This window comes from Macrotis lagotis, chromosome 1 (assembly GCF_037893015.1).
Source record: "Macrotis lagotis isolate mMagLag1 chromosome 1, bilby.v1.9.chrom.fasta, whole genome shotgun sequence".
In the NCBI taxonomy this organism is placed as follows: domain Eukaryota; kingdom Metazoa; phylum Chordata; class Mammalia; order Peramelemorphia; family Peramelidae; genus Macrotis; species Macrotis lagotis.
The window spans coordinates 854,275,361-854,298,638 of record NC_133658.1 but is presented as its reverse complement, the minus strand read 5'-3'; the positions used below and the strand labels follow the sequence as shown (position 1 = coordinate 854,298,638).

At 45.9% G+C, this 23,278-nt stretch overlaps 1 protein-coding gene and 1 pseudogene across 2 annotated transcripts in view; one reads left to right on the top strand and one right to left on the bottom strand.

Annotated features, from left to right (window-relative positions):
* SPOCD1 (SPOC domain containing 1) overlaps positions 1-23,278 on the top strand; it is a 47,407-nt gene that overhangs the window by 9,381 nt on the left and 14,748 nt on the right. For both annotated transcript variants that reach the window (XM_074217680.1, XM_074217679.1), the window contains exons 3-4: positions 13,669-13,722; positions 15,695-15,868. In XM_074217680.1, coding sequence (XP_074073781.1) covers positions 13,669-13,722; positions 15,695-15,868 — 228 coding nt within the window. The remainder of the gene's footprint in view (positions 1-13,668; positions 13,723-15,694; positions 15,869-23,278) is intronic.
* LOC141510246 (small ribosomal subunit protein uS2 pseudogene) lies at positions 1,518-2,357 on the bottom strand (annotated as a pseudogene).

Genomic DNA, 23,278 nt, shown 5'->3' with positions numbered 1-23,278 from the left:
AGGCCAATGTTCCAAGGGGATTCTAGTGTTCTTTCCATAATACTGTGCTCAGGAAAGGCCTCAGGGATGACATGAGACTTAAGTAATCAATCAATTGACTAGCCTTCACTTAGTGACCACTGGTTTTGGAAGTTTGCCTTTGGGGAAAACCTTCCAGCATCATGCTAGCCTGGCATAGAGATGAGTAGTAAACAGAGGTGATTATGGTGGTCCCATGGACCTGTGAATAGATGGATTCTTTGGTAGTCTAGTGAAGCCGAGGGGCCTCTTCTCAGAAATATGCCTCTAATTGGGGCAGAGAGGTGGCAGCTGGAGAGAGTACTGGCCTTGGAGTCAGGAAGACTTGAGTTTGAATGTGGCCTCAGACATTGGTCTCTTACTCTCCAGTTGTCCCGATTCATAGCTGATCACTGAACCCAGATGGCTCTGGAGGAGAAAGAGAGGCTCATGACTTAGTGCAGCATCACCTTCACTCTAATTCATGTACTTGGCATGGCATCACCTCCCTGATGTCCTGGTCTTCTTCGAAAATGAAGGGCAAAAACATGCCTCTAATTTAAGAAAATAAAATAGAAAAAAAAGGAAATTAATCTTGGTGAAAAACATTTTTTTTAGGTTTTTGGCAAGGCAAATGGGGTTAAGTGGCTTGCCCAAGGCCACACAGCTAGGTAATTATTGAGTGTCTGAGACCGGATTTGAACCCAGGTACTCCTGACTCCAAGCTGGTGCTTTATCCACTATGTCACCTAGCCGCCCCAAGAAAAACATTTTTCAAAAAAATTTTTCCAACTATGATTACTTTTATTTAGTCCAAATTTTTTTTAACTGACAGGGCAAGACCTTTAGGGTTTCTCCATTATTAAGGCAAGTAAGAAAAAAATGAAGTAAAGAATAGCCCCTGGGAGGGGGGCTGGCTTACTTACTTATTCAGCCTTTCTGGACCAAGCAGAAACAATTGCTATTTATTTTTTTAATTCTTTTTTTATTTTCCCAATTATATGCAAAGGTTGTTTTCAGCATTCAATCATTTGCAAGTTTATGAGTTCTACAATTTTCTACCACCTTCTCTTCCCTACCCCTTACCCATGGTAGTGAACAATCTCGTAAAATTTGTACATGTAGGATAGCGTTTAACATATTTCCATTTTAGTCATGTTGTGAAAGAGAATTTGGAAAAAAGGGGGGGGGAGAGAAAGTAAGGAAAAACATAAAGGAAGCTTTTAAAAGTGATGTAGATGACTTTTTCCATATTAGGTGTCTCAAAATTTTCCTTGATCTTTGAACTGCTGAGAGGAGCTGTGTCCATCATAGTTGATCCTCTCGCAATATTGTAGTTAATGTGTACAATGTTCTCTTGGTTCTACTTATGTCACTCAGCATCAGTCCATGTAATTCTTTCCTTGTTTCTCTAATATTCAGTCACTCATGATTTCTTTCTTTTTTTTTTTTTTGTTAAGAAACCAATGTTTATTTTCCATCAGCATTTTTCCAACACTATTAGAGCATCTGGGTAAAACTTAGTACCACTCTGTGGTAGTTCCTACCCATTCAGTGGCCTGAGCAGTAGGAGCGGCAGACCAGTTCTCAGTAGCACTCCAATCTTCAATAGGGAACTGCTTAATGGGCACAGATGGTACCTGGACGCCCTCAGACCAATCAGCTACCTCTGGCTGAGCAGCAGTGAATTCTTGGGCAGGTGTGCAGTCCATTCACCCTGAAACTCCTCTTTTGTCACTGCCTTCTTGGCTGTGGCCTGCTCTTCCTTTTCAATCTTCTCTGGATCTCTATAGAAGTAAAGATCAGGCATGACCTCCCATGGGTGCTCATAGGAGATGGTACCATGCATCCGCAGGACTTCTTGGGCCAGCATCCACCACATCAGACCCACTGAGTGAGCTCCCTTATTGTTACATGGAATGGCAATGTCCACATAGCGAAGTGGGGAGTCTGTGTTGCACAGTGCAATGGTTGGAAGGTTAACATATGATGCTTCAGTCAAAGGCTGATGATCTGCACAAGGATCAGTGACCACCAAGAGGCGAGGCTCCCTGAAAGCTGCCTGGATCTGGTTAGTGAAGGTGCCCGGGGTGAAGTGTCCAGCAATAGGTGTGGTGCCAGTGGCAGCAGCAAATTTCAGAACAGCTCTCTGGCCAGTGTTCCTGGATGAGATAACACTAACATCAGCTGGATTTTCAATGGCAACAATGGTACGAGCTGCCAGCAGAAGCTTTTCCCAAGTTCTCTTCAAATTAATGATATAGATGCCGTCACTCTTCCTTTTGTAGATATACTGTTCCATCTGGAAGTCCAAATTGGTGCCACCCAAATGGGTGCCTGCAGCGAGGAATTTGAGGACATCCTCCTTAATCTTCAAGACATCCAGGGCTCCGGACATTGTGAAAGTTTCCCTTGAAAGTTATGACGAAAACCGTGAATGCCGTATGGACCCCTCTTCTGGGCAGCGTGGAAAGCCACTCATGATTTCTTACAGAAAAACAGCCCTCCAAAACATTCATATATCCTAACTTGTTCAGCCATTCCCCAATTGATAGGCATCCCATCAATTTCCAATTCTTTTTGACTACTAAAAGAGTTGCTATAAATATTTTTGAACATATGAGACTTTTCATCTTTTTTATGATCTCTTTGGGATATAGACAATAGGGTAAAAGGAAATGCACAATTTTGAAGCCCTTTGGGCATCGTTCCAAATTTCTCTCTAGAATTCTCTCTAGAATGGTTGGATCAGTTCACAACTGTAATACTTGAGGTAGATAGTGAATAGAGCACCAGCCCTGGAGTCAGGAGGATCTGAGTTCAAATCTAACCTCAGACACTTAATAATTACCTAGTTGTGTGGCATTGGGCAAGTCACTTAACCCCATTGCCTTGCCAAAACCCCCCCCTAAAAATGTGTTAGTGTTCCAGTTTCCCCACATCCTCTCCAACATTAGTCATTTTCCCTTTTTGTCTTCTTAACCAATCTGATAGGTGGGAGTTAGAACCTCAGAGTTGTTTTAATTTGTATTCTTCTAATCAATAATGATTTGGAGCATTTTTTCATATGACTATAAATAGCTTTTAATTTCTTCATCTGAAAAACTGCCTGTTCAAATTCTTTGATCATTTATCAATTGAATAATATCTTGTTATTTTATAAATTTTATTCAATTCTCTCTATATATTAGACATGAGTGATAAAAATTGTTTTCTCAGCTTTCTGCATTCCTTCTAATCTTGGCTGCATTGGTTTTATTTGTGTAAAAACTTTTAAATTTCTTATAGTCAAAATCATCCATTTTGCAGTTTATAATGTTCTCTATCTCTTGATTGGTCATAAACTTCTCCCCTTTCCATAGAACTGATAGAGTATTTCTATCTATTCCAATTACATGCAAAGGTAGTTTTCAGCATTCAATCATTTGCAAGTTTATGAGTTCTACAATTTTCTACCACCCTCCCTTCCCTACCCCTTACCTGTGGTAGTGAACAATCTCTTAATTGGTGTATGGTATCACCCTTTATGTCTAAGTCCTCTACTCATTGCAACTTTATTTTGGTATAGGATATCAGATTATTTTTTTAAAAGTTCATAGACTTCATATCTATGAGTAAGACACTGAGAAGTCTGTGTTGGTGGGAGTCCAGTAAGTGTGGAACAATGGAATGAGTGATTGCATTGATATAATTATAGTAATATTTATGAATAATATTTATAAAGGGCCTACTATATACAGGGATTGGACTAGGTATGCTATAATATCTCCTTTGGTCCTTGCAAGCCCCTGGGAGGTGGATGCTATTATAGGGCTTGGGTTCAAATCTCAATTCTGATGCTTACTCCCTCTGTGACTTTGGGCAACAGACTTTAACCGCTTTGAACCTGTTTCCTTGTCTTTAAAATGGGAATAGTGATCTTGACCCTTCCTACCTGTGGTGAAGGTAGTGAGTAAAACTTAAGTTACTATAGAAACATGGGCTGTTCTTTAGTAATGACATAGATCCATGATCTCATTCTTTGTCAAGCCCTCTTCCATAAATGCTACCCTTGGATGCCTTACAGTGACTGGAGGTGATACCCTGACCCCTTAAGGTCCTATTAGCAGAACAGATGTCATGGGGTCTGACCAAGCTATGAAAAGGATTGTCTTCTGAGGACTAGCCAAGCTAAAATCAAAAAGACCCAATCACCAGACTAAATTTCTCAGCTACAGCCATGCTAAGATCAATCTATAAACTTTAGTAGATGCTTCCTATGTGTGAGGGATTGTACCAAGGGCTAAAGATACAAAGAAAGACAAAATAATCTCTCACATTCTGGTGGGGAAGACAACATAAAACCTGGTGCAAGATTATATAGAGTAGCTGGAAGGTAATCTGAGAGGAGAAGGTGGGAGCAGCCCTTTCATGGAAGGGGGCTTTTGAGCTGAGTCTTGAAAGAAGGCAGGGATTCTAAGAGGCAGAGAGTTCCTGGTAGGGGGGATGACAGCAAGTGCAAAGGCATCTCCCAAGACAGGAGGGGGGACGTTGGTTGCTCTGGTGCATCCCCTTACCAAGTTGATTAGAAGTCAGTGAATCTTGGAATCCTTCAGCTCGAGGCAGAGATGGAGTCAAGGCTGCTGAAATACTGACCTGTCCAGGTCTGGGACTCTCCCAGGGTCAGCCAGGGAATGGTTTCAAGAGGATTGAGGCCAGCAGTCTCAAAGGAAGTCAAGCTACAAGGAGAGACAGGGAGAAGGGGGGAGGCCTTCTAGCTTGAAGAAATAACTCAAGTTAGTGAAGAAGCACCAACACAGCAGTATCTGGCTAATGAGGAAGCTGACTATATAGTAGTTGGAGATTAATGAGATAGGAGACTGTCTAGGGCTGGAACGGTGAGGAAAGAGGGGAATCATTGCTGGAGGGCTATGAGTACCAGACTGAGAATTTAGGTTTGATGTGATCGGAAGGACATATAATAAGAGAAAGATTATTTGAGCATTGGTGCTCAAAATTGACTAGAATGGGAGAGATTAGACACCAGGAGACCATTCCTCTTTGAGGTTTCTCATCCTCAGGATGTGATAAAAGCAACCCAATCTCTCCTCTCCGTTGTCCTCCCTTTCCTGGGTCTGGACTCCCTGGCCTGGTATATTTGCTCAGTATACCTAGAACTTGGAGATGACCTGCCCTCTATCTCATCTTACTTAGGACCGGTGGAGACATCTTAGTGCCGAAAGGAAATAAACATGGGGGGGGGGGTTAGAAAGAGAGACAAAAATTCTGGTCCTTAGTTCGACCTCTAACTTGTTCTGTGACCTTGTTTAGTAGTCACCCTCTCTCTGTGAAATAACAGGATGAGGCTAGTTGTCCTCTCATGTTCCTTTTAATTCTGACATTTGATCCATTCCATCTCTGACATTTGATGTTCTGATGCCCTCTATCTCTGGCATTTGGTGTTCCAATGCCCTCCATCTCTGACATTCGGTGTTCTGATGCCCTTCATCTCTGATGTTCGGTGTTCTGATGCCCACCATCTCTGATATTCAGTGTTCTAATGCCCTCTCATCTCTGACATTTAACATTTTCTGGTCCCTTCCAGTTCTGATATTCCAATATATTTTTTGCTTCTTATGGTGTGTTCCTGTGGTTTTATGAGCCTAGAGAACTAGGCTAAGTGAGGAAGCCCCCTCCATCAAAGCCTATCAGTAACTGCTCTGCAGCTACTAATCAAGGCGTGACAGTCAGGGTCATTGGGTCCTCGGGGTGTCAAGATAGAACTCAAATCCAGGTCTTTGTGATCCTAGGCAACTTTCTGTCCACTCCACTATATTTCTTAAGAGGATATTTTTCAGTATGATGATTCTGTATTTTAACTTTCAATGTTGTATGCTCTAATAGGTTATATTCTGTTATGAAGGCCCTCCTAGATCTATATTTTGTGACTTTGAGAGCATTCACAAATTAAATCAGCATGAAGGAGCAGGGCACCAAGAAGATATTAGCCCATCTAGTGTTTTTTTTTCCCTTGTCAGAGGCTGTAACATTTTTGGTATGGAATGAGCAATGTTCATACATCTTTCTAAGCGGATTTATCTGTGAGAGGTCTTCTTATCAATGGCAAGATCCTTGTCATCCCCACAGAGGAAAGCTGTTTGCTGCCACAAAGGAGTGATGGGAGGTTTGGCAGGCAGCATGGACAGCAGGGAAGAAGTCACCTAAATTAGGGGTCCTCACAAGCTTGGTGCAGGGAAGGCACTGCTCATCCTTTGTCCTCTGCCAGGCAGAGTCTGCTTCTCATTACCTGGTGGGGCTGAACTTGACCCAGGCATTCTGCAGGAGGGGGGAGGTGGGTACCAGATAGGACCACTTCCCTTGCCTTGTTTTTGGGTGCCCTGGATGTCAGTGGGTAGGGATGACTTACCCATTCAAGAGGCCCTGCTTGTTTGTCCTCACATTTTAGTGGCAACAACAGATGCAGTAACACACGCGATGGGATGATGAGCAAACTGCCTGAAAAGTGGAGAAATTTGGCTTGTAACAGCTCATTACAAAATTTTCTCCTCCCACAGTCTCCTTCAGTGGATTATGAAAGAAGATAAATTGGCTTGGAGGGAAAGAAAAATGCATTCAATCCTTGGTTCTTTCTTGGTGGATTATCCCCTCTAGCTATTTAGATTCTGCCTCCCTTCCTACACAGCATGTTTGGAGACAGAACTTTGATTTGAATCATGACTCCATCTTACTTCCCTTTATGACTTTGGTCAAGTCCCTTTCCCTCTCTAGGCCTCAGTTTCCTCCTCTGTCATGTGAAAGGAAAGAAAAATCTACCCTTGAGATTTTCCTTGTTCCTGGGCTCTTTTCCCAGCATACATTGGCATCTCCCTTGCTGCTACATCATTTAGAAGTGACCCTGGACTCCCACAGGCTAGGGACCCCATGGGTCATGGGAGCTTTAAAAAGTCCCACCATGTTAGATCTCAGCTATGGACCACAGGGTAGAGGGACCTGAAGAGAAGGGGAGAGAACAAAGGAGAGAGAGGGTCCAAGGACAAGGTAGTCTTGAAATAAGGAAGAGGAGAAGGAAACTGTTAGACAAGCCCAGCAAGGAATAATACTAGCAAGAATGACAAAGGGATGAAGATGTCACCCCCAGCAAGTCTGGAGGGCAGGAAGAGATATCCTAGGACTTATGAAGAGTGAGGTGTTTGTATTTCTGCCAGAGCCAAGTGATGCTAGCTAACTGTCCTTGAAGTTCCCCACTAGGCGATCAGGGAACACATCACACACCCCTAGGTTCTCAGGGAGAATGGAGTGTTCTTTTTAAAATGGGGTTTCTCAATAAAGACAATAAAGAATAAAAGCAATTTGAAAAGACAAAGAAGAAGCCAGGTCTTTGTCAGGGAGTAGGAGAGGGGAAACCTGCCACAGAAGGGACAAAGACAAAGAGAAGCTGCAGAGAAAATTCATCCACTGGGCTGTAGAAGGGTTGGGGATGGCACCATCTAGAGCTACAGTGGCAAGCATTTATTAATCACCAACTGATGCCAGACTGGGACTAGGCATAAGGGATACAAAGGCAAAACTGAAAGATAGCCTGCAAGATGGGTTAGTAAGGAAGGCACAACAGCTGGGAGGACTGGTTTCCCAGAAGATGGAGCTACATGGTGAAAGAAGTGAAGGGACAACAGAGCCCTTTCTGGACATGAGGGATGCTAGTGCAAAAACCCCAAGATGGGAGAAGAGGTAGGTGGAGCTGAAACTGAAGATTTCAGGGAGGGGAGCAGCATGGAAGGAGGCCCTGCAAGCCTACTTGTGGCATTTCTAGTTGGTCCTGAAGGCCACAGGAGCCTCTGGAGTTTGTGGATTTTAGAGGAATGATACAGTTTGATTTATACTTAAGGAAAATCAATTTGACAATTTTGGGAGGATGGTATGGAGTGGGTAGAGATATGAGATGGGGAGGCCCATTAGGTGACCCTGAAGTTAGAGAGAGAGAGAGGTGATGAGGGGAGAAGAGACAGATGCAAATGCTGCAGAGGGAGCAGTGACCAGATTGGGGAAATTACTGGGGAGGGGGGAGGGAGAATGAGGGAGAGAGAAGAAAGAGAAAGCCATTGTTCAGAACCTGGAAGTCTAGAAGGATGATAATGATGCCCTTGACAGAAACAGGGAAGGTTAAGAGAAGGTGGACTTGGGGGAAAGATCATCTGTCTTGGATGTGTGTTAAGTTTGAGATGTCCAGGGAACATCTAGTTGGAAAGGTCAAATAGAGAGATGGTGATTCAGAATTGGAGCTCAGGGGAGGTACTGGCACTGGTCTGTAGATCTGTGAGTCATCTCCCTGGAGATGATCATTCAAACCTGGTTGCTGATGAGGTCATGGTGAGAGAAGGGAAGAGAAGAGGTCCTAGCCCAAGAGCTGGAGAGCACCCTCAGTTATTGATCATGTACTTCCTGGAAGAGGACCCAGCAAAAGAAGTAGAGGGCAGCCTGGACTAGGAGACTGGGAAATAGCAGTGCAGTGGGGACACTGGGAAATGGGAGCAACACACTTTTGAGTTTAATCTGCATCTTTGTCACTAGACAACCTACAAAATTGTCAATCAGACCCTGATTTGTAGCACTTGCTCGTTTCCAAGGTATAGGTGCTCACCTGAAAAAGTGAACAATTCACCTGAGGCAGCGGGAGCTAGCTCCAGTTGGGCCCTGGAGGTGAGTCCCAGAAACCCCAGAGGAGAGAAAGTGCCCAGAGAAGTTAAGAAGGATGATCTCAAAGACCAGCAGAGTGAGCACTTAATAACAGATGATTGCTATCTTTGGACCTTAGCTGGCCTCCGAGGTCCCTTTCAATTGGGAAAAAGCTGTGATTCTGTAACTAGGTTAGCTTTGGGCACAGAAGGGGTTGCCCCACTTCCCCTGTCTATCCCCCACCCTCCTCTTTCTGGCCAGGCTTGACCACCAGGTAAATTGTGGTTTTGGTTATAACTCATGAAACTTTTGTAAACCTAGAAGATATAAAGAAGGGATCCATGGGACCCATGGAGCTATAGCATCAGGATCTCATAAAGACTTCAGAGGTTTTTAATCCCCTACCCCCCTACTCCCATTTTCCAAATGAGGAAATTTATCTCCTGAGACATAAGGTGCTTTCCCCAAGATTATTCAGAGAGCAAAGCAGCCACATTTCATCCCAGGGCCTCTAGCTCCAAATCTGGTGCATTTTACAACACCCTGACCTGCCCAGGGATCTGCCCACATTTAGGAAATCACAGATGTTGTTTGAGATGTCAGTTAAATGGAATGTTTGTGTATGTGTGTGTGTGTGTGTGTGTGTGTGTGTGTGTGTGTGTGTGTGGAGAGAGAGAGAGAGAGAATGAGAATGTGTATGTATGTGTGTGTGTGTGTGTGTGGATGTGGTTGTGGGGCATTCTACAATGTATTCTACATATTCTACATAGTCTACATTCTACATTCTACAATGCAACAAGATAGAAATTATTTTTGGGTCATTTGCTGTTTGAGAATTATCTCCTCTGTTAGTGCAGGAAATAAGAGAATTGACGTTTTCTGAAAAGCTTTGAAATGAGCAAATCCTCAAGTCATGGGGCATTGTGTTGGTCTTCAAAGTTGTGGATCACAGCAGAGGAAAGCAGCTTAGGGACACTGAAATATAGTGAGATGGGACATGGGTGACCCTACTGAGTCACTTACCTCTTTCTGAGCTTCATTTTTCTCTCCTGTAAAATGGGGATGATATTTCTGAATAGGCTTGTTGTTCAGAAACCATTTTGTAAAAGACTATAGGAATGTGAGCAATTTGGATGTTCTATCCTTTAAAATTCAACTTATGCTACTTTTCTGATGACCTCCCCTCTCCTAGTTTTCTCTCCTCCCCACCCCGTTCTTTTTCTCCCCTCTTTTCCCCTCCTCCCTCTCCCCCATGAGCCTTTTCTCAAGGGTCTCATCTGTCTGTCTCTTTCTTTTTTTTTTTAAAGTGTCTGTCTCTTTCTATATGGGAGGGTATCATTGTCTGATACTCATGTGTACTGGGACCTTCTGCTAGACTCTGAGCCCCAACAGGACAGGAACCATATCTTTAGAATTTGGTGTGACCTCCACTGCCAAGGGCTGGTCCTTGCCCTCCTTTACATCATGGGATACAGAGCTGGATCTTAGAAGGAAACCAAGTCCCAGTGATGGACAACGACTACCCTTGAACAAAAGCCAACTGAGCTGGGATGCCACTCTAGGGTCTCTGACTCTGAATCTAGTCTGTGTAATACTCCTCTTAACTGTCTCTTAACAGGTGGTTGGATATCTGAACTAAACTAAACAGATTTCTCATCCAATAGTGCTTGGAAAATAGGAGACACTGTCATGTGCTTAGAAGGTTCAGAATGATGACTCTTTGAAGTTCAGGAGGACAAATAAGACCCTTTCCTGATTGGGAATTTTTGGATTATTGAACAAGGAAAGACTTTTGATTGATCAGGCCAAGAAGCAGGAGGGAGACCAAAGTTGACCTAGATTCTCTTCCCCAGCTCCCAACCCTCATCACATGCCCTTCCCTCAGAAATGGAAAATTCTGGTGTCTGTTCTGTCACTTGGAGAAGCAGACTCAATGATTATGGCCAGAAAAGTATCAGAAGACCTTTATTTATCTGAGACAATGGGAAAAAGAGTTGTTTTAAAAATGAATTTTCCAGAAACCATGTATTTTTAAGAGTGTAGCTGTCTTGGAGATTGGAGGGTGGGTTGGGTGTGGGGTACAATGAGTTTGATTGTCCTACCTCTGGTATGTCTCCATTGTCACAAGGTGGGGACACAAGCAGTTGGATCCTTTGTTAGATTTGAAGTCTTGGAGTTGGAACATTGCAAACCTATCAGGATCAGAGTCTACTAATTGACTGAGCATAAATTATGGGCTCATTAGGTCTATTGTATTTTCGGGTCCACTTTCAACATCCTTTAAATAAATTGTTCGTAGTGGCTAAATTAGAAACTCTAGAGTTTGACCCTAAGGTTTTGTTTTTTTTTTTTTGGTTTTTGCAAGGCAATGGGATTAATTAAATGACATGCCCAAGGTCATACAGCTAGGTAATATGTCTGAGGCTGGATTTAAACTCAGGTCCTCCTGACTCCAGGGCTGGTGTGCCACCTAGCTGCCCCCCACCCCCCGCCAAAAATTCTTTAAGGAAAAGTGGATCTGGCCCAGAGTCAATTTGTGTCTGGATAAAGAGGAGAGACAGAAGATATAAGTGGAGAGCTAGGGGAGAGTGGTGGGGGAAGTAAGAATCCCTGCTTTGCCATGTGTCATCTGTGTGGCCTTTGGCACCTGTATGTCTCTGTGTCTCATTTTCCTCCTCTGCAAGATGAGAGGGATGCATTGGATGTTTCTGAAGTCATTTCCAGTCCCTTCCAAGTGCTGGGATCCAAAGGCAAGGCTCCTTGTGCCAGTTCCAAGCAGAGGAGAGGGTGCCTGGGAAGCTAATTGTGGGCTGGTGAGGCCGGAAGATCTGGCCTGCATCCAGGCATCCTTCAAACACCAAATATTCTTTTTAATTTTAATCATGTTTGATGGAAATCTTTATAATTGAATGTTATATACGCCTCTGCCCTCTTAGCTAAATAGGGTACCAAATGCTTTCTTGGGCTGTTCTCTAATTGTTTCCTGTATTGGAGTCTCAAGTAGTGGTCAGGATGGATGCAATAGGCTCACATTGCAAAGAGCACTTTCTCTGAATCCCTGATCTGATGCCCAGGTGACCTTGGGTGAATTACTTCAGTTTCTTCATCTGTGAATAGAAATACTACTACTTAGACTCCCTCGCCAAGCTGTTGTGAGAATAGTTAGGAGGCAAACCAGGAAGGACCTTAGACATGAGAGAACTGTTAGAGCCTCCTCCCACCCAGCAACATCTGATGTGGACCATATTGGAGGTACAGGATAAATGCCCATCAATTGATTGACTGAATATAAAATTAGGTTCAGAAAAAGTCTGAGAGTCTATACACAAGCAAAAATCTGTCAAACAGATTAAACAGGGACAGCCTGGGAAAAGCTAAGCTGCTTACACTGGGAAGCAAGGTAAATTGTTTAGTGAGACTAGTGAGACTGACGGGTTTCCTGGAGCTGGGGATGGGATGGGGTTAGTGGTTATCTCTGAAACCAATGAGGAGATAATAGTAGTTTCATCTAAACTGGAAGAGACTTTGACTCCTCAGTGGGTCTGTGATCTCCTTGGGGGTCCCCCTGCCACCAGGGTAGATCACATGCTTTCTTCTCCTGGCTTTCTACCAGTTCTCCACAGAGGAGGATTTGTTCAATGGGTGGATACTCTGCTCTGGTTCTTGGATGATTTCATGGTTTCCAGGGTAGCCTTTGAGCTATCCACCTATCATCCCTCACTGTTAGGAAATGACACGCCCACCTGCCCATTTGGTCATACATGTTCTTGAAGATATCTTCTTTTCCATTTTTCACATGCAAGTTGTTCTGGTAACATGTTACACATGAGATTTATTGCTTGAATTTCTCCCTCATGCCCACTTCCAATTTCAGTTAGAGCTAATGTTGATTTATTTAAGTATCTTCTCTATATAAGGCATATCAGACATTTTGTTTTATCCTTATACCTCTTTGTGGAAAACAGGGATTTATTTTGGAGTAAGGACTCCTTATTCAACCAAAGCTGCTGTAAAAAGTGGACAGCAGTGTGGCAGAAACTTGGTTTAGACTGGCATTTCATATCAGAGACCACACCAAGTTCCCAGTGGATACATGACCTAAATATAAAAGGTCACATTGGAGGAGGAAGGAATGAGATGACTTTCATTACTATGGATGGGATGAGGATTCTAGAACACTCAGAGAATAGATTTGATCATTAAAAAAAAAAGAAATAGAGATAAGATAAGGAGAATTAAGCCTGAGAGGTAAATGAGCTTCCCAGGTCCAAACAGTGCAGCACATTCCCAAATTCCCAAACACGAAGTGAAGGAGGAGAGGGGATCATCAGATTCATTCTGTGCCAGAAGCAGTGTGGCAAGGAGCTTGGCTCACATCCAAATTCATGTGACTTTGGGAAAATCCTTTTCCTTTCACTTTGCCTCCTTGGGCCTTATTTTATTTTTCTGTGAAACGAATTCTTTCCAACTATTTTAACCTAATGACTGCTTGTTCCAAAGCAGCAAAACCAATTCTAATTTCTATGGTGCTTTTAAGCTTATAAAGTGATTTTTTTTCACAACCACCCTAAGAGGAGGATATGGTGTGCATTACTGTCCTCATTCTATGGGTGAGAAAACCAGGTTTAAATGATAAGAAATAACTTCTCTCTGGTCACACTGCCGGTTAGGTCTGGAGTTAGAAGTCGAACCCTGGTCTTTGCCTTCCTGTGCATGTCTGCTCTTACGTTGGAAAACCAGTGGTTGCTCCTTATCTTTCTCCTGGACTGGAGCTGGAGAAGCTGATGGCTCTCCTGGGACTCCCAGCAGATTCCAGAGCTGGTGCTAGGGCTCTCTCTGCCCACCATCTTCTGGCTTCTTGTTACTGGCCCCGGTGAAGGAGCAGTTCTGTGGCTGCCACACTGCCCAGGCTGCTGTCCGGGGTCCATAGCCCTTAGTTTCACAGGGGCTATTTCTGACTGCATTGTAATCTCTGTGTTTGTTCTCTTTCTCTCCAAGGAGGAAGAGCGGACATTGCCTCGCCTGCCAAATGGCGTGAAACTTGTGTGTTACGTAGGTTTCCTGTTTTCATCATTTTCCTACTTTGTTCCATTTTTCAAACCCTGTTTGTAGTCTGGGGCGGGGGTGGGGGGACAAAGCCACTGGGAGCTCCTGGGAAATCTTGGTTGGTTTGGTGGCATGCAGAGTGTGCCCTGAGGCCTTCTTAGATCTTCCTGGGTCTCATCCCCTCCTTGGTACCTTTGGGATCTTCCCCTCACCTTTGCCTGAGTTCTATTTTTCTCCTCTCCAGCCCCTACCCCAATAATGGCTGCTTTCCTGAGCCATCCCCCCCTTCTCTCTCCTCACTCTATCCTCCTGCTCCTCTCTCACCCCACTATCCCTCTACCCTCCCAGCACTTATGTACTCTTCACATCTCCCCAAAACTGATGAGAAGATTGTGGTGAGCTCATTGCCAGGCCTTAGGTTGGGAAACCAGAGGTAAGAACCCTTGGCCACTTGGATGGAGGTATGCCCACTGGGAAGGAGGGAGAGGAGAGGCAGGATGCAGCACCTGGGTTTCCTTGGTACTCTGGTGAGGATGGGGATCCAGGAAGGAGCTGAGTTGAGCTCAGAGGGATCTCTCCCCTGCTGGAAGCTGGCCCTGCTGCGGGGGGGCTGGCCTTTTATTCCCCACCTTACTCAGGCTGGGCTTGGGTGGGCTTATGGGATAGCACCTTGAGGTTCACATGGGGTAATGTGGAGGCAGAGAGAGCAGAAAGACAGGAGCCAGAAGTGGGTGTTTTATTCTGGGGCCATATTGCTTAAAAAAATACCAACTCTGCCTGCCCCAGATTTCCCCAAATACTCCATGCAGACATAGCTCAAAATCTAAAGATTCTCTGGGAGGCCCTTCAGAAAGCTGTTAGGGATGCAGAAAATGTGGTGTGGCAGAAAAAAACACTCGACTTGGAGACACAGGCTACAGAGCGGAAGGACAGAGGGGATGGCCATGGGTGAGATTATCTTTGTATTTTACAAAGGCAGACACTTCATTTCAGAGAGAAGGGGTCTGCCCAGTCACCCGGCTTCAGGGTGGCAGCCTGGGATCTGAACCCATGGTTCCTGGCTCAAAATCCAGTGCTTTGCTTAGAGGACCTTAGAGGACTAGGACTGCTATTTCCCGTCTGTGTGACTTTAGCTGCGGCCCTTTACCTTACTGGGCCTTCATTCCACCATCTGTAAAATGTAGGATTTGATTGAGGGAGTCCCTGAGGTCCTATCCAGCTCTAAATCCTGGTAGTTTTGTTTCAGGAATCAGATTTGTGCTAATCAGGAAAGATTGAAATGAAGTATTGGAAAGGGCTCCTCCCTCAGTGGCCTGACCCAGCCTGGGTGGGTCCTGTAGGTGGGGCAGGGCCGGTGTGAACCAGGGTGGCCAGGCCTGGCTCTAACCCCAGAGAAGCCCCTCCTGGGCTAGTGGCAGAACTGAGCAATAGAAAACACACTAGCTCAGTCATCCAGCCCATCAGATCCAGGGGCAGAACAGAGAAGGCTTTGTTCTGAAGGAGCTCCCAGCCTGATGGAGAGACAATTACAGGGATTTTCTCAGGACCAAGGGCTGGGTCTTGGAAGCCTGCGGCTCAGGAGGTTAAGGAGCTTGCCTCTAGTCACCAGCCAGGCAGGGGCAAGGTCTTCCCTCCCCATGTCAGGGAGAAGCAGGCCAGAGTTGGTTTTGGGTGGATGGAGAAGATGCAATGAAATGGCCTGAAAGTGTATGTGTGAGTGTGTGTGTGAGTGTGTGTGTGTGTGTGTGTGTGTGTGTGTGTGTGTGTGGTGTGTGGTATGTGGTATGTGGTATGTGGTATGTAGAACCTGGGGCACTTTTGCTTTATTTGTTTTTAATTCTTCAATGATTGGTATTTGGTAGCAGTCTAGGAAAAGGGAGAATTTAGGGTTTGGTCTGTGTGACCCAAGATCCCTCTCCCCTGGAAAGGGCAAATCCCTGTAAGGCTCTCTTCCCCACATGTCTTTTTCTTCTTTCAGCTAGGGTCTGGGTCCTCAGTCAGACTTCTGGGGGCTGTCAGTCAAGCATGGGAGCCCAAACAGCCACCACAGTTGGAAGAACTGGAGGACCTCTCCGAAACCAGCTCAGAGGCACCTTCCCAAGCATCCCAGATTTCCTCTTGTTGGAGCAAGAATCGGCAGCAGGAAAGAGGGGTAGGTGGCCCTGCTTTAGTGTGCATGGACCGGCCTTGTCCCTTAGGTGACCCACTAGACATTGTGTCTCTTGGTGGGATCCCATGCTGATTTATTATCAAGTCCTTTCTTCTTCCCATTCAAATTCAATTCAATTCAAGAAACCTGTAAGAGCTGCCTCTTGTGTCCGGAGCGTTGTGCTGGGTTCTGTAGGAAAGGCATAGTTCTCAGGAGTGTTCCCAGTGTTCCCTGTCTAGTAAGGGTTAGGAGATACCCAGGGATAACTGGAATGTATAATCAATATCTCATATATTTATTACAAGCTCCATGCTACTTGGGGATATTTGAGATTTGGGAGGGAAGGTTGGGACTGCCTGGAAGGGATCTAGAACAGCATCCTAGAGTAATGGACTGAGCAAAGGGGACCGAGGCAGGGGTATGGGGGATGGATTGGGTGGAATCTGCAGGGCTGGTTCCATGTAGCTCAAGAAGCCTGGAAAGGTATGTAAGCACATACCGGGCCTTGAATGCCAGGAAAGATGAAGAATTCCCATTTTTGTTGAGTTTTAAAGTTCCCAAAGCACGTGCCTCCCACAACTTTGTGAGAACAAGCCCTTTCCCATCTGTTTGCTCATCTGTTTATCCTGGAACAGCCTGCTGCTGGTTATTGTCACTGTGGGTTTTGTGTGTATAGCTTTCTTTTTTTTCCTTATCAATAACTGAAGACATTTGCCTTATTAATCGCTTTCTTGGCTAATGAATATTGCTAACATAATTGCTTTCCTGGCTAATGAATGTGATCAGGATTGTAATTAATAATAGAGCAACAGGTTTCACAGTCCTTTTCTTCTACTCCAAATTGAATGTTTCTTCAGTGGGCAGAGCCAGGGGTAGTGAGGGGCTCTGCCTTCAGACCCAGGCTGTGGGTCTGTGTTCCCTTCCTCAGGAGCACCTTAAGTGGGGAGCAAGACTTGGGTTCAAATCTCAGTTTGGCAGCTTACAGCTTTGGGGCTTGGGGTAGGGCCTTTCACTTCTCCACACCTCATGTTATTTGGAGATAGTTCCTCAAGATTATCTCCAAGCTCTCCCAGTTTAGGACAGAGGGAAGAGCCTGGATTTGGAATCTGTTTGATCCTGGAAAAGTCAATTCCCTCAAGGTTTTCCTATCTGTAAGAACAAGGAGACTAGCCTTGAGGGCCTCTGTCTATGGCCTCCTCTCCCCTTCCCCCCTCTCCCCTTGATGGCCTTGCCAGGCCCCCAGTCCCTTGGATCGAGGTTGCACTATAGTCATTTTGGAGTGAAGGGAGCTGCCACCACAGTGCTCCGGGCCCAGGTACCTGACTTCCCTTGCCCAGGCCTTGCCCCAGCGAACTAATGCTGCTTTGTGATCCTGCCAGGGTCAGACATCCCCCCTCACATTTGATTTGTAGTAACTGGCCGGCATTTTTCCTCATCAAGGGCTGTCTGCCCTTTTCTCCAGAACTACTCTCCTGGGCTCTTTGTTATCCTCACAAATATTGCTCTGGGCGTCTGTCTGTTCTCATGTCTGTTTTCTCTTGTGTTGGAGGAGGGGGATGCAGTGAGAGGGGAGAGGGGCCTGGAGGGAGGAGGCAATGTCAGAGCAGGAAGGGGGCTGGAGGGGCTGACTGACCGGCTGGCTGGATAGATGGATGAAGGGAGGAAGTTACAGCAGCCATTCAGGGGGATAAAGAGCTTAGCAGATTCAGGATCACAGAACCTCAGGGGCCCTCTCAGCCTACCCACACCCAACTAGAGAGCTTGTATGTGGTTGGGTTCTTTCTTTTTGTTTTTGACTATCCACATGTGGGATCATAAGATTCAGAGAGAAAAAGAATCTTAAAGATTAACCTGTACCTTATCTTCTGGGTAAACTGAAGTGCAGAGAGGAGAGGGGACTTGCTCAAGATCACATAGCTCCTAGGTCAGACTTTTAAACCAGGTCTTCTGACTCCAAACCCAGTGCTCTTGCTACTGGACCACACTGTCCCCCTGTGAAGGCTCCTTCTAGCTCCAGGAGGAAGGTATCTGTTGGACAGAGAAAGGCTAGGGCTAGGCGCCCATGGTCTGCTCTCTATCTGTAAAGCTGCATGAAGCTGCCATAATGAGATCTTGATTTTTATTGAAGCTTTGCTTTCTTCCCTTTCCCAAAGATATGGCTTACATGCCCTCCCTCCCTCCTCCTCCTCCTCCTCCTGGTGTGTTTGTCTCAGGGGAGCACCAGGTCCTGGACTCCCAGAGCAGCCTCCTCAGCACACATTGATGGGCTGCAGTCCACTAGCCCTCAAGTTCACCAGGGCCCAGTCATGTCCACCATCTGGAAATTCCACAGAGTCCCATCCCAGGTCTCCTGCAACACAGGGACAATTCTCAACTCCTTCCCATATCCCTGTTCTTAAAAAGATTGAATTGAGCTGTCTGACATCTGATAACTGATAATGGCTCTTTGACTCTGTGACCCTGAGGTTTGGAGTCCTCCCAGTGGTGCGAAGTCACTGCTTGTTGGGGAGGGGCCATAGCTGCTTACTGACCACCACACTCAGAAGTCTTCTCTTTTTCCCTTTTCCCATTCCCCCCCCCGCCTTTTCCCCTTTCCTTTCTCTCTTTCCCTTCTTTCTGTCCTTCCCATAGTTATCAGGTAACCACTGCATAGCGCTGTGCTAGGGAATGTAGAGAGCTTAGAAAGGGCACGGGCCCTGGCTGGCTGGAGCTTCCAATCTGTTAGGGAAATGAGACAAACACACCCAATGACGGCTCTGGATAAGCTTTAGGAAGAGATGGTATTTCTGTTGGACTTCAATAGCCAATGAAGGGGAGGAAAGGAGGATATAGCCTTAGCCAAAGACTCACTAGGTAGAGACATCAATGGTATTCCTGGCTGGCTGGTCACACCCCTCCTGACTTTGGGAAGAAAACAAGCCCTCTTGGGGAGCCCAGCAGAGGGCGGGGGGGCCTCTTGGATCTGAAACGTGAAGGGAGTTAGATGGTCTTGTTGGACACAGGCAGGACGGAGCTCTCAAGCAGGAAAAATAGACACATTGGGGGGAACTGAGGAAAGAACCCCCCCCAGCACATTTGGTAGCAACTTCCACTCCTCTAAAACCTGAAGAATGTGCTAGGTTGCTCACAGCAGCCTTGAGAGGTGGTCATTCAGAATATCACCATATCTGGAAAAAAGTGTCTTGTCCAAGACCACACAGCTGATAGGTGGCAAAGCTGAGCTTGCACAGAAGGTCTCCTGCCCCTGAGTCCAGTGTTGGCCGCTTCATCTTACTGCAGTGGCAGGAGGATACTGTCCCCAGAACTGCTGGCCTCATCTGTCCCCAAACACCCAGTTCTTGGGGAAGGTGAGATGTGTATGTGGGGGGTGGGGGTGGAGGGAGGCAGAGGAAGCACCTACTGTGTGCCAGCTAGCTGGACAGATGTCTCAGTTGTTCCCAGGAGCCTTTGTGGAACTGACTGTGCCTGGGGTGGTCCCTTACACCAGAACAAAAACAAAAATTTCTTCACCTGGGACACAAACACTTGTGGGAAGGGGATATCTCTAAGGGAATGGAGGAAGTTGGCTCCAGGAGAAGGGGCCCACATTGGCAGAATCTTGTGGGAGTACACAGTAATACCATACCACAGACTGGAGAAGCATCTTCTCCCCATTTTGATCCCTTATAGCAAAATCCCACCTGCCCCACACTTGTTAATCACCTGCCTTCCGCATAGATGGCAATAAATGTTTATGGAATTGAATTGGCAAGATAGGAGTTAACTGAGCCCAAGGTCCTCAAATTCTACCCATTGGTCCCTGGAGGTTTCTGTTCTGGGTCAGGTGGCAGGTATATGCGTTGTATTGGTGGTGGATATATCTGGAGCCAGAGATCAGTTGACTTGTTTCTAGAAGCCCAGTAGGCCAGGGGGGCTGGGAAGGAGACTGTGGCTCAACTCCTCTCCCTGATCTGTAGGGGCACGCCTGACCGATCAGCAAGCCAATTTGAAGTCTGTCTACTCGCCTGTATCGGGGCGGATTTGGAATTGCCAAAGTCTCCCATTGCAGCTGCCCCCAGGGATGGCCTTTCCCTCTGCTTGGGCTTGTCAAGTCATGGGAGGTAGACAGTGAGGCATGAGGGGCCCAAGACCACTGGAGGGGAACAGGAGAGGCAGGAATCCTTCTTGCACAATCCAGGCCCAGCTCAGAATTATATTGCTTTTGATCAAAGGCTGAATATAGCCTCCATAATACAAGACGTGATAAATACTGGTTGATTGATTTGACTACTTGAATACTTTTTCTTGGACTCGTTCATTCATTCATTCCTTTGCTCACAGTAAGCTAACCACAATGAGATCATTTAAAATTTTTTATTTTATATTTTTCAATGAATAAAAATTTACCTTTCCCATTCACCTCCCCTCTTAAATTTTGACAATGAGATCTTTAAAATAAATTATAAAAATTAGAACGAATTTTCTGAGTGAGAGAAGAGGTCATTCCCTGGAACTGATTTCACACAAAGGAATTATCAGATGAGTCCAGGGAGACAGCACAGTCACAAGAACCCTGAAAAGAGTTGGGAGACCCAGGTTCCACTTAGTAGCTGCATGACCCTGGGCAAGTCACTTGACCTTTCTGAGTCCTGATCTCCCTACAGAGCAGGGAGAGAGAAAGCCAGCTGCCTTTGGAGACAAGAGGCTCTGGGTTCAAGTCCAGGCCCTTGGCAAGTGCCTCAGCCTCTTAGTACTTCCAGCAGGCCTCTCCAACTCTTAAGAGGCAGAACGGGCACTGATCTGTATTGGTAGAGGAGGGGCCTCCCAGGATGCCCCCTGGGTTGGTGGAATCACGGGTCTAATAAGAGAACTGTTTGTCTGTAAAATGGAAATGAGGAGACTTGATTGCCTCTGCTCTTGGAAGGTGAACAGGAGCTCCCATGGGGCTGGCAACCTAGGGAGGAGAGGGTAACCACCAGAACCAGGGACGGGGAGGAGGTGGTCAACTCCAGTGACTCACACAATTGATGTCTGGAGGCAAAGAGAGAGAGTCTGGAGAGCTACATGCCCATCCTACAGGGTGGTTGTAGAAAACTGGGCCACATCCTTGAAAGGGGACTTGCTTATAGAAGCTCTGACTTGGGAAGGACTCAGTGGCCATTCCTTGAGTTCCCCTGGTACCTCTGCAAGCTTGAAGACCTGCATGCCATGAGAATGAACCCCCTGCCCTCTCAAGGAAGCCCATCCACTTGGGGACAGTTCCACTTGTTAGAAAGGCTTCAGTATGCCTCTTTATAAATGGAGTGTTAGCTCCTTGTCTTTTATCCAGATTTGTGACATTGAGCTCTGGACCTGGAGTCAGGAGGGCTCATCTTCCTGAATCCAGCCTCAGACACTGGCCTTGTGATCCTGGGCAAGTCACTTCACCCTGTTTGCCTCAGTTTCCTCTTCTGTAAAATGAGATAGAGAAGGAAAAGGCAAACTACTCCAATATCTCTGCCAAGAAAACTTCAAATAGGGTCATGGAGAGTCAGACACGAGTGAAAAATGACCAAACAGCAATAAGTGTCTGGCATCCTGCCCAACACATAGATGTAATGAAGGTTTTCTGATTCAAAGCTGAGGGTTCACGGGACTGAGTCCTCTGAGTCTGCCATCAAGAGACAGTGTCTAGAGTATTATAAGAAGGATGGTGACAAATGAGAGGACAGCCAGAATAAGATAGCCAAGGTGGTCCAGGAACCTGACAAACATGCTCTGTGGAAGGGCCTGGCATCAGGAAGATGGCTGCTCCAATCCAGGCTGAGGACTTAGAAGCTGTAGGACCTTGGCCATGCCATTTTACTACTGTCTGCCTTGGTTTCTCCATCTGTAAAATGGGGATAATAACAGTACCCACCTCTCAGGGTGGTTGTGAGGCTTAGTAGCATTTGAAAATGACCTGGGACAGTCCTGGTACTAGTAGATACTATTAGTATTTTTTTTTTTTAGTTTTCAAGGTCACACGGTTAGGTAATTATTAAGTGTCTGAGGCTGGATTTGAACTCAGGTACTCCTGACTCCATGGCCAGTGCTCTATCCACCCCGGTACTATTCCTATTAATGTAAACATTAATGTTATTATTATTATTTTGAAGAAGATAAGACTCAGGAAGGAAAGAAGCATAGTATTTTAAGTAACTAAAAGGTCCTTGTGTGGAAGAGATATTGGATTATTTTTCCCTGGTGTCAGTAGGCAGAACTGGGAACCACAAAGGGTCTATCCAAAAATAAGAGTTGGGTTCTGTGGAAGATGGTGAGCTCCCTGTCACAAGAGGTATCAGAAATGTTTGTAGAGGAGTGGTTATTGTTCAGGCCTAGTTGGATTAGAGTTTCCTTTGTGTGGTCAATGGACAAGCATTTCTCAAAGGCCTGTAATGTCACGCAGTGTGCTGGGTGCCAGACGTCAGAAGAGTCCCTACCTTCAAGGAACTTCCATTCTACTAGAGGGAGATGGCACTGTAGGCTCAGTACATCAGTGCATTTCAGAGGGTTTGGGGGGTGGGAGGCAGGAAGGAAAGAAGTGGTGATGTCAGGGAAGTAGGAGGTGACCCTGGCAGGGAACCTTGAGGGAGCTGGGGCATTGAAGGGGCAAAGGGGAGGAAGGAGAGCTTTCTGGAGGTGTGGAGACAGCTGGTGCCAAGGCTGGGAGTGGGAGAGGGGCTGCTGTGGGTAGGAAGTATTGAGTCAACCAATTTGGCTGGTGATGAGAATGCACAAGGGGGAGGAATACGCACTCAGCCTAGGGAGGTGGGCAGAAGCCAGATTGAGATTATTTCAGAAACCCAGGAACTTGTGTTTGATCCTAAAGGCCATTGGGACACTTGGGAAACTTCCTGAACTTGGGACTGACCTGATCAGATCCATGCAGAGACTTCTTTGGGGGTTAAAGAGGACAAAACTGGATGGGGAGACGTATGCTGTTATTGTCCCAGGGGAGTGGGGGTGCAGAGACCTTCAAGAAACCTTCTCAGGCCTCCTGCATTTCAGTCTTCCCTCCAGCTCTCATCCTGTAGAGAGGTTGTTGGCATAATGCTGCCCTTCTTTGCATCCTCCCACTTAGGACAGTGCCTGGCAGGTAGTATAATAAATACTAATTGGTTGATTGGAAGAGGACAGTTGTCTTGTGAGTTGTCGTTTGTCCTTCGTTCTTAAAGAAGACTATGACACCAGGGAGGTGATGCTATGACAGGCACATGGATTAGTTTGGGAGGGTGGGGCTGTGCTAAGTGGCCAGTCTCACTTTCTCCTTCATTTGGGTCCAATGATCAGATGTGGATGAGGACAACTGGAGATGACCCTGGTTGTCTTGTGAGTAGGGAGAAGGGAATGAATGTGTGAGATATTTTAGAGAGAGAATAAAGAAGACCTGACAACTGACTAGATCCCAGTGGT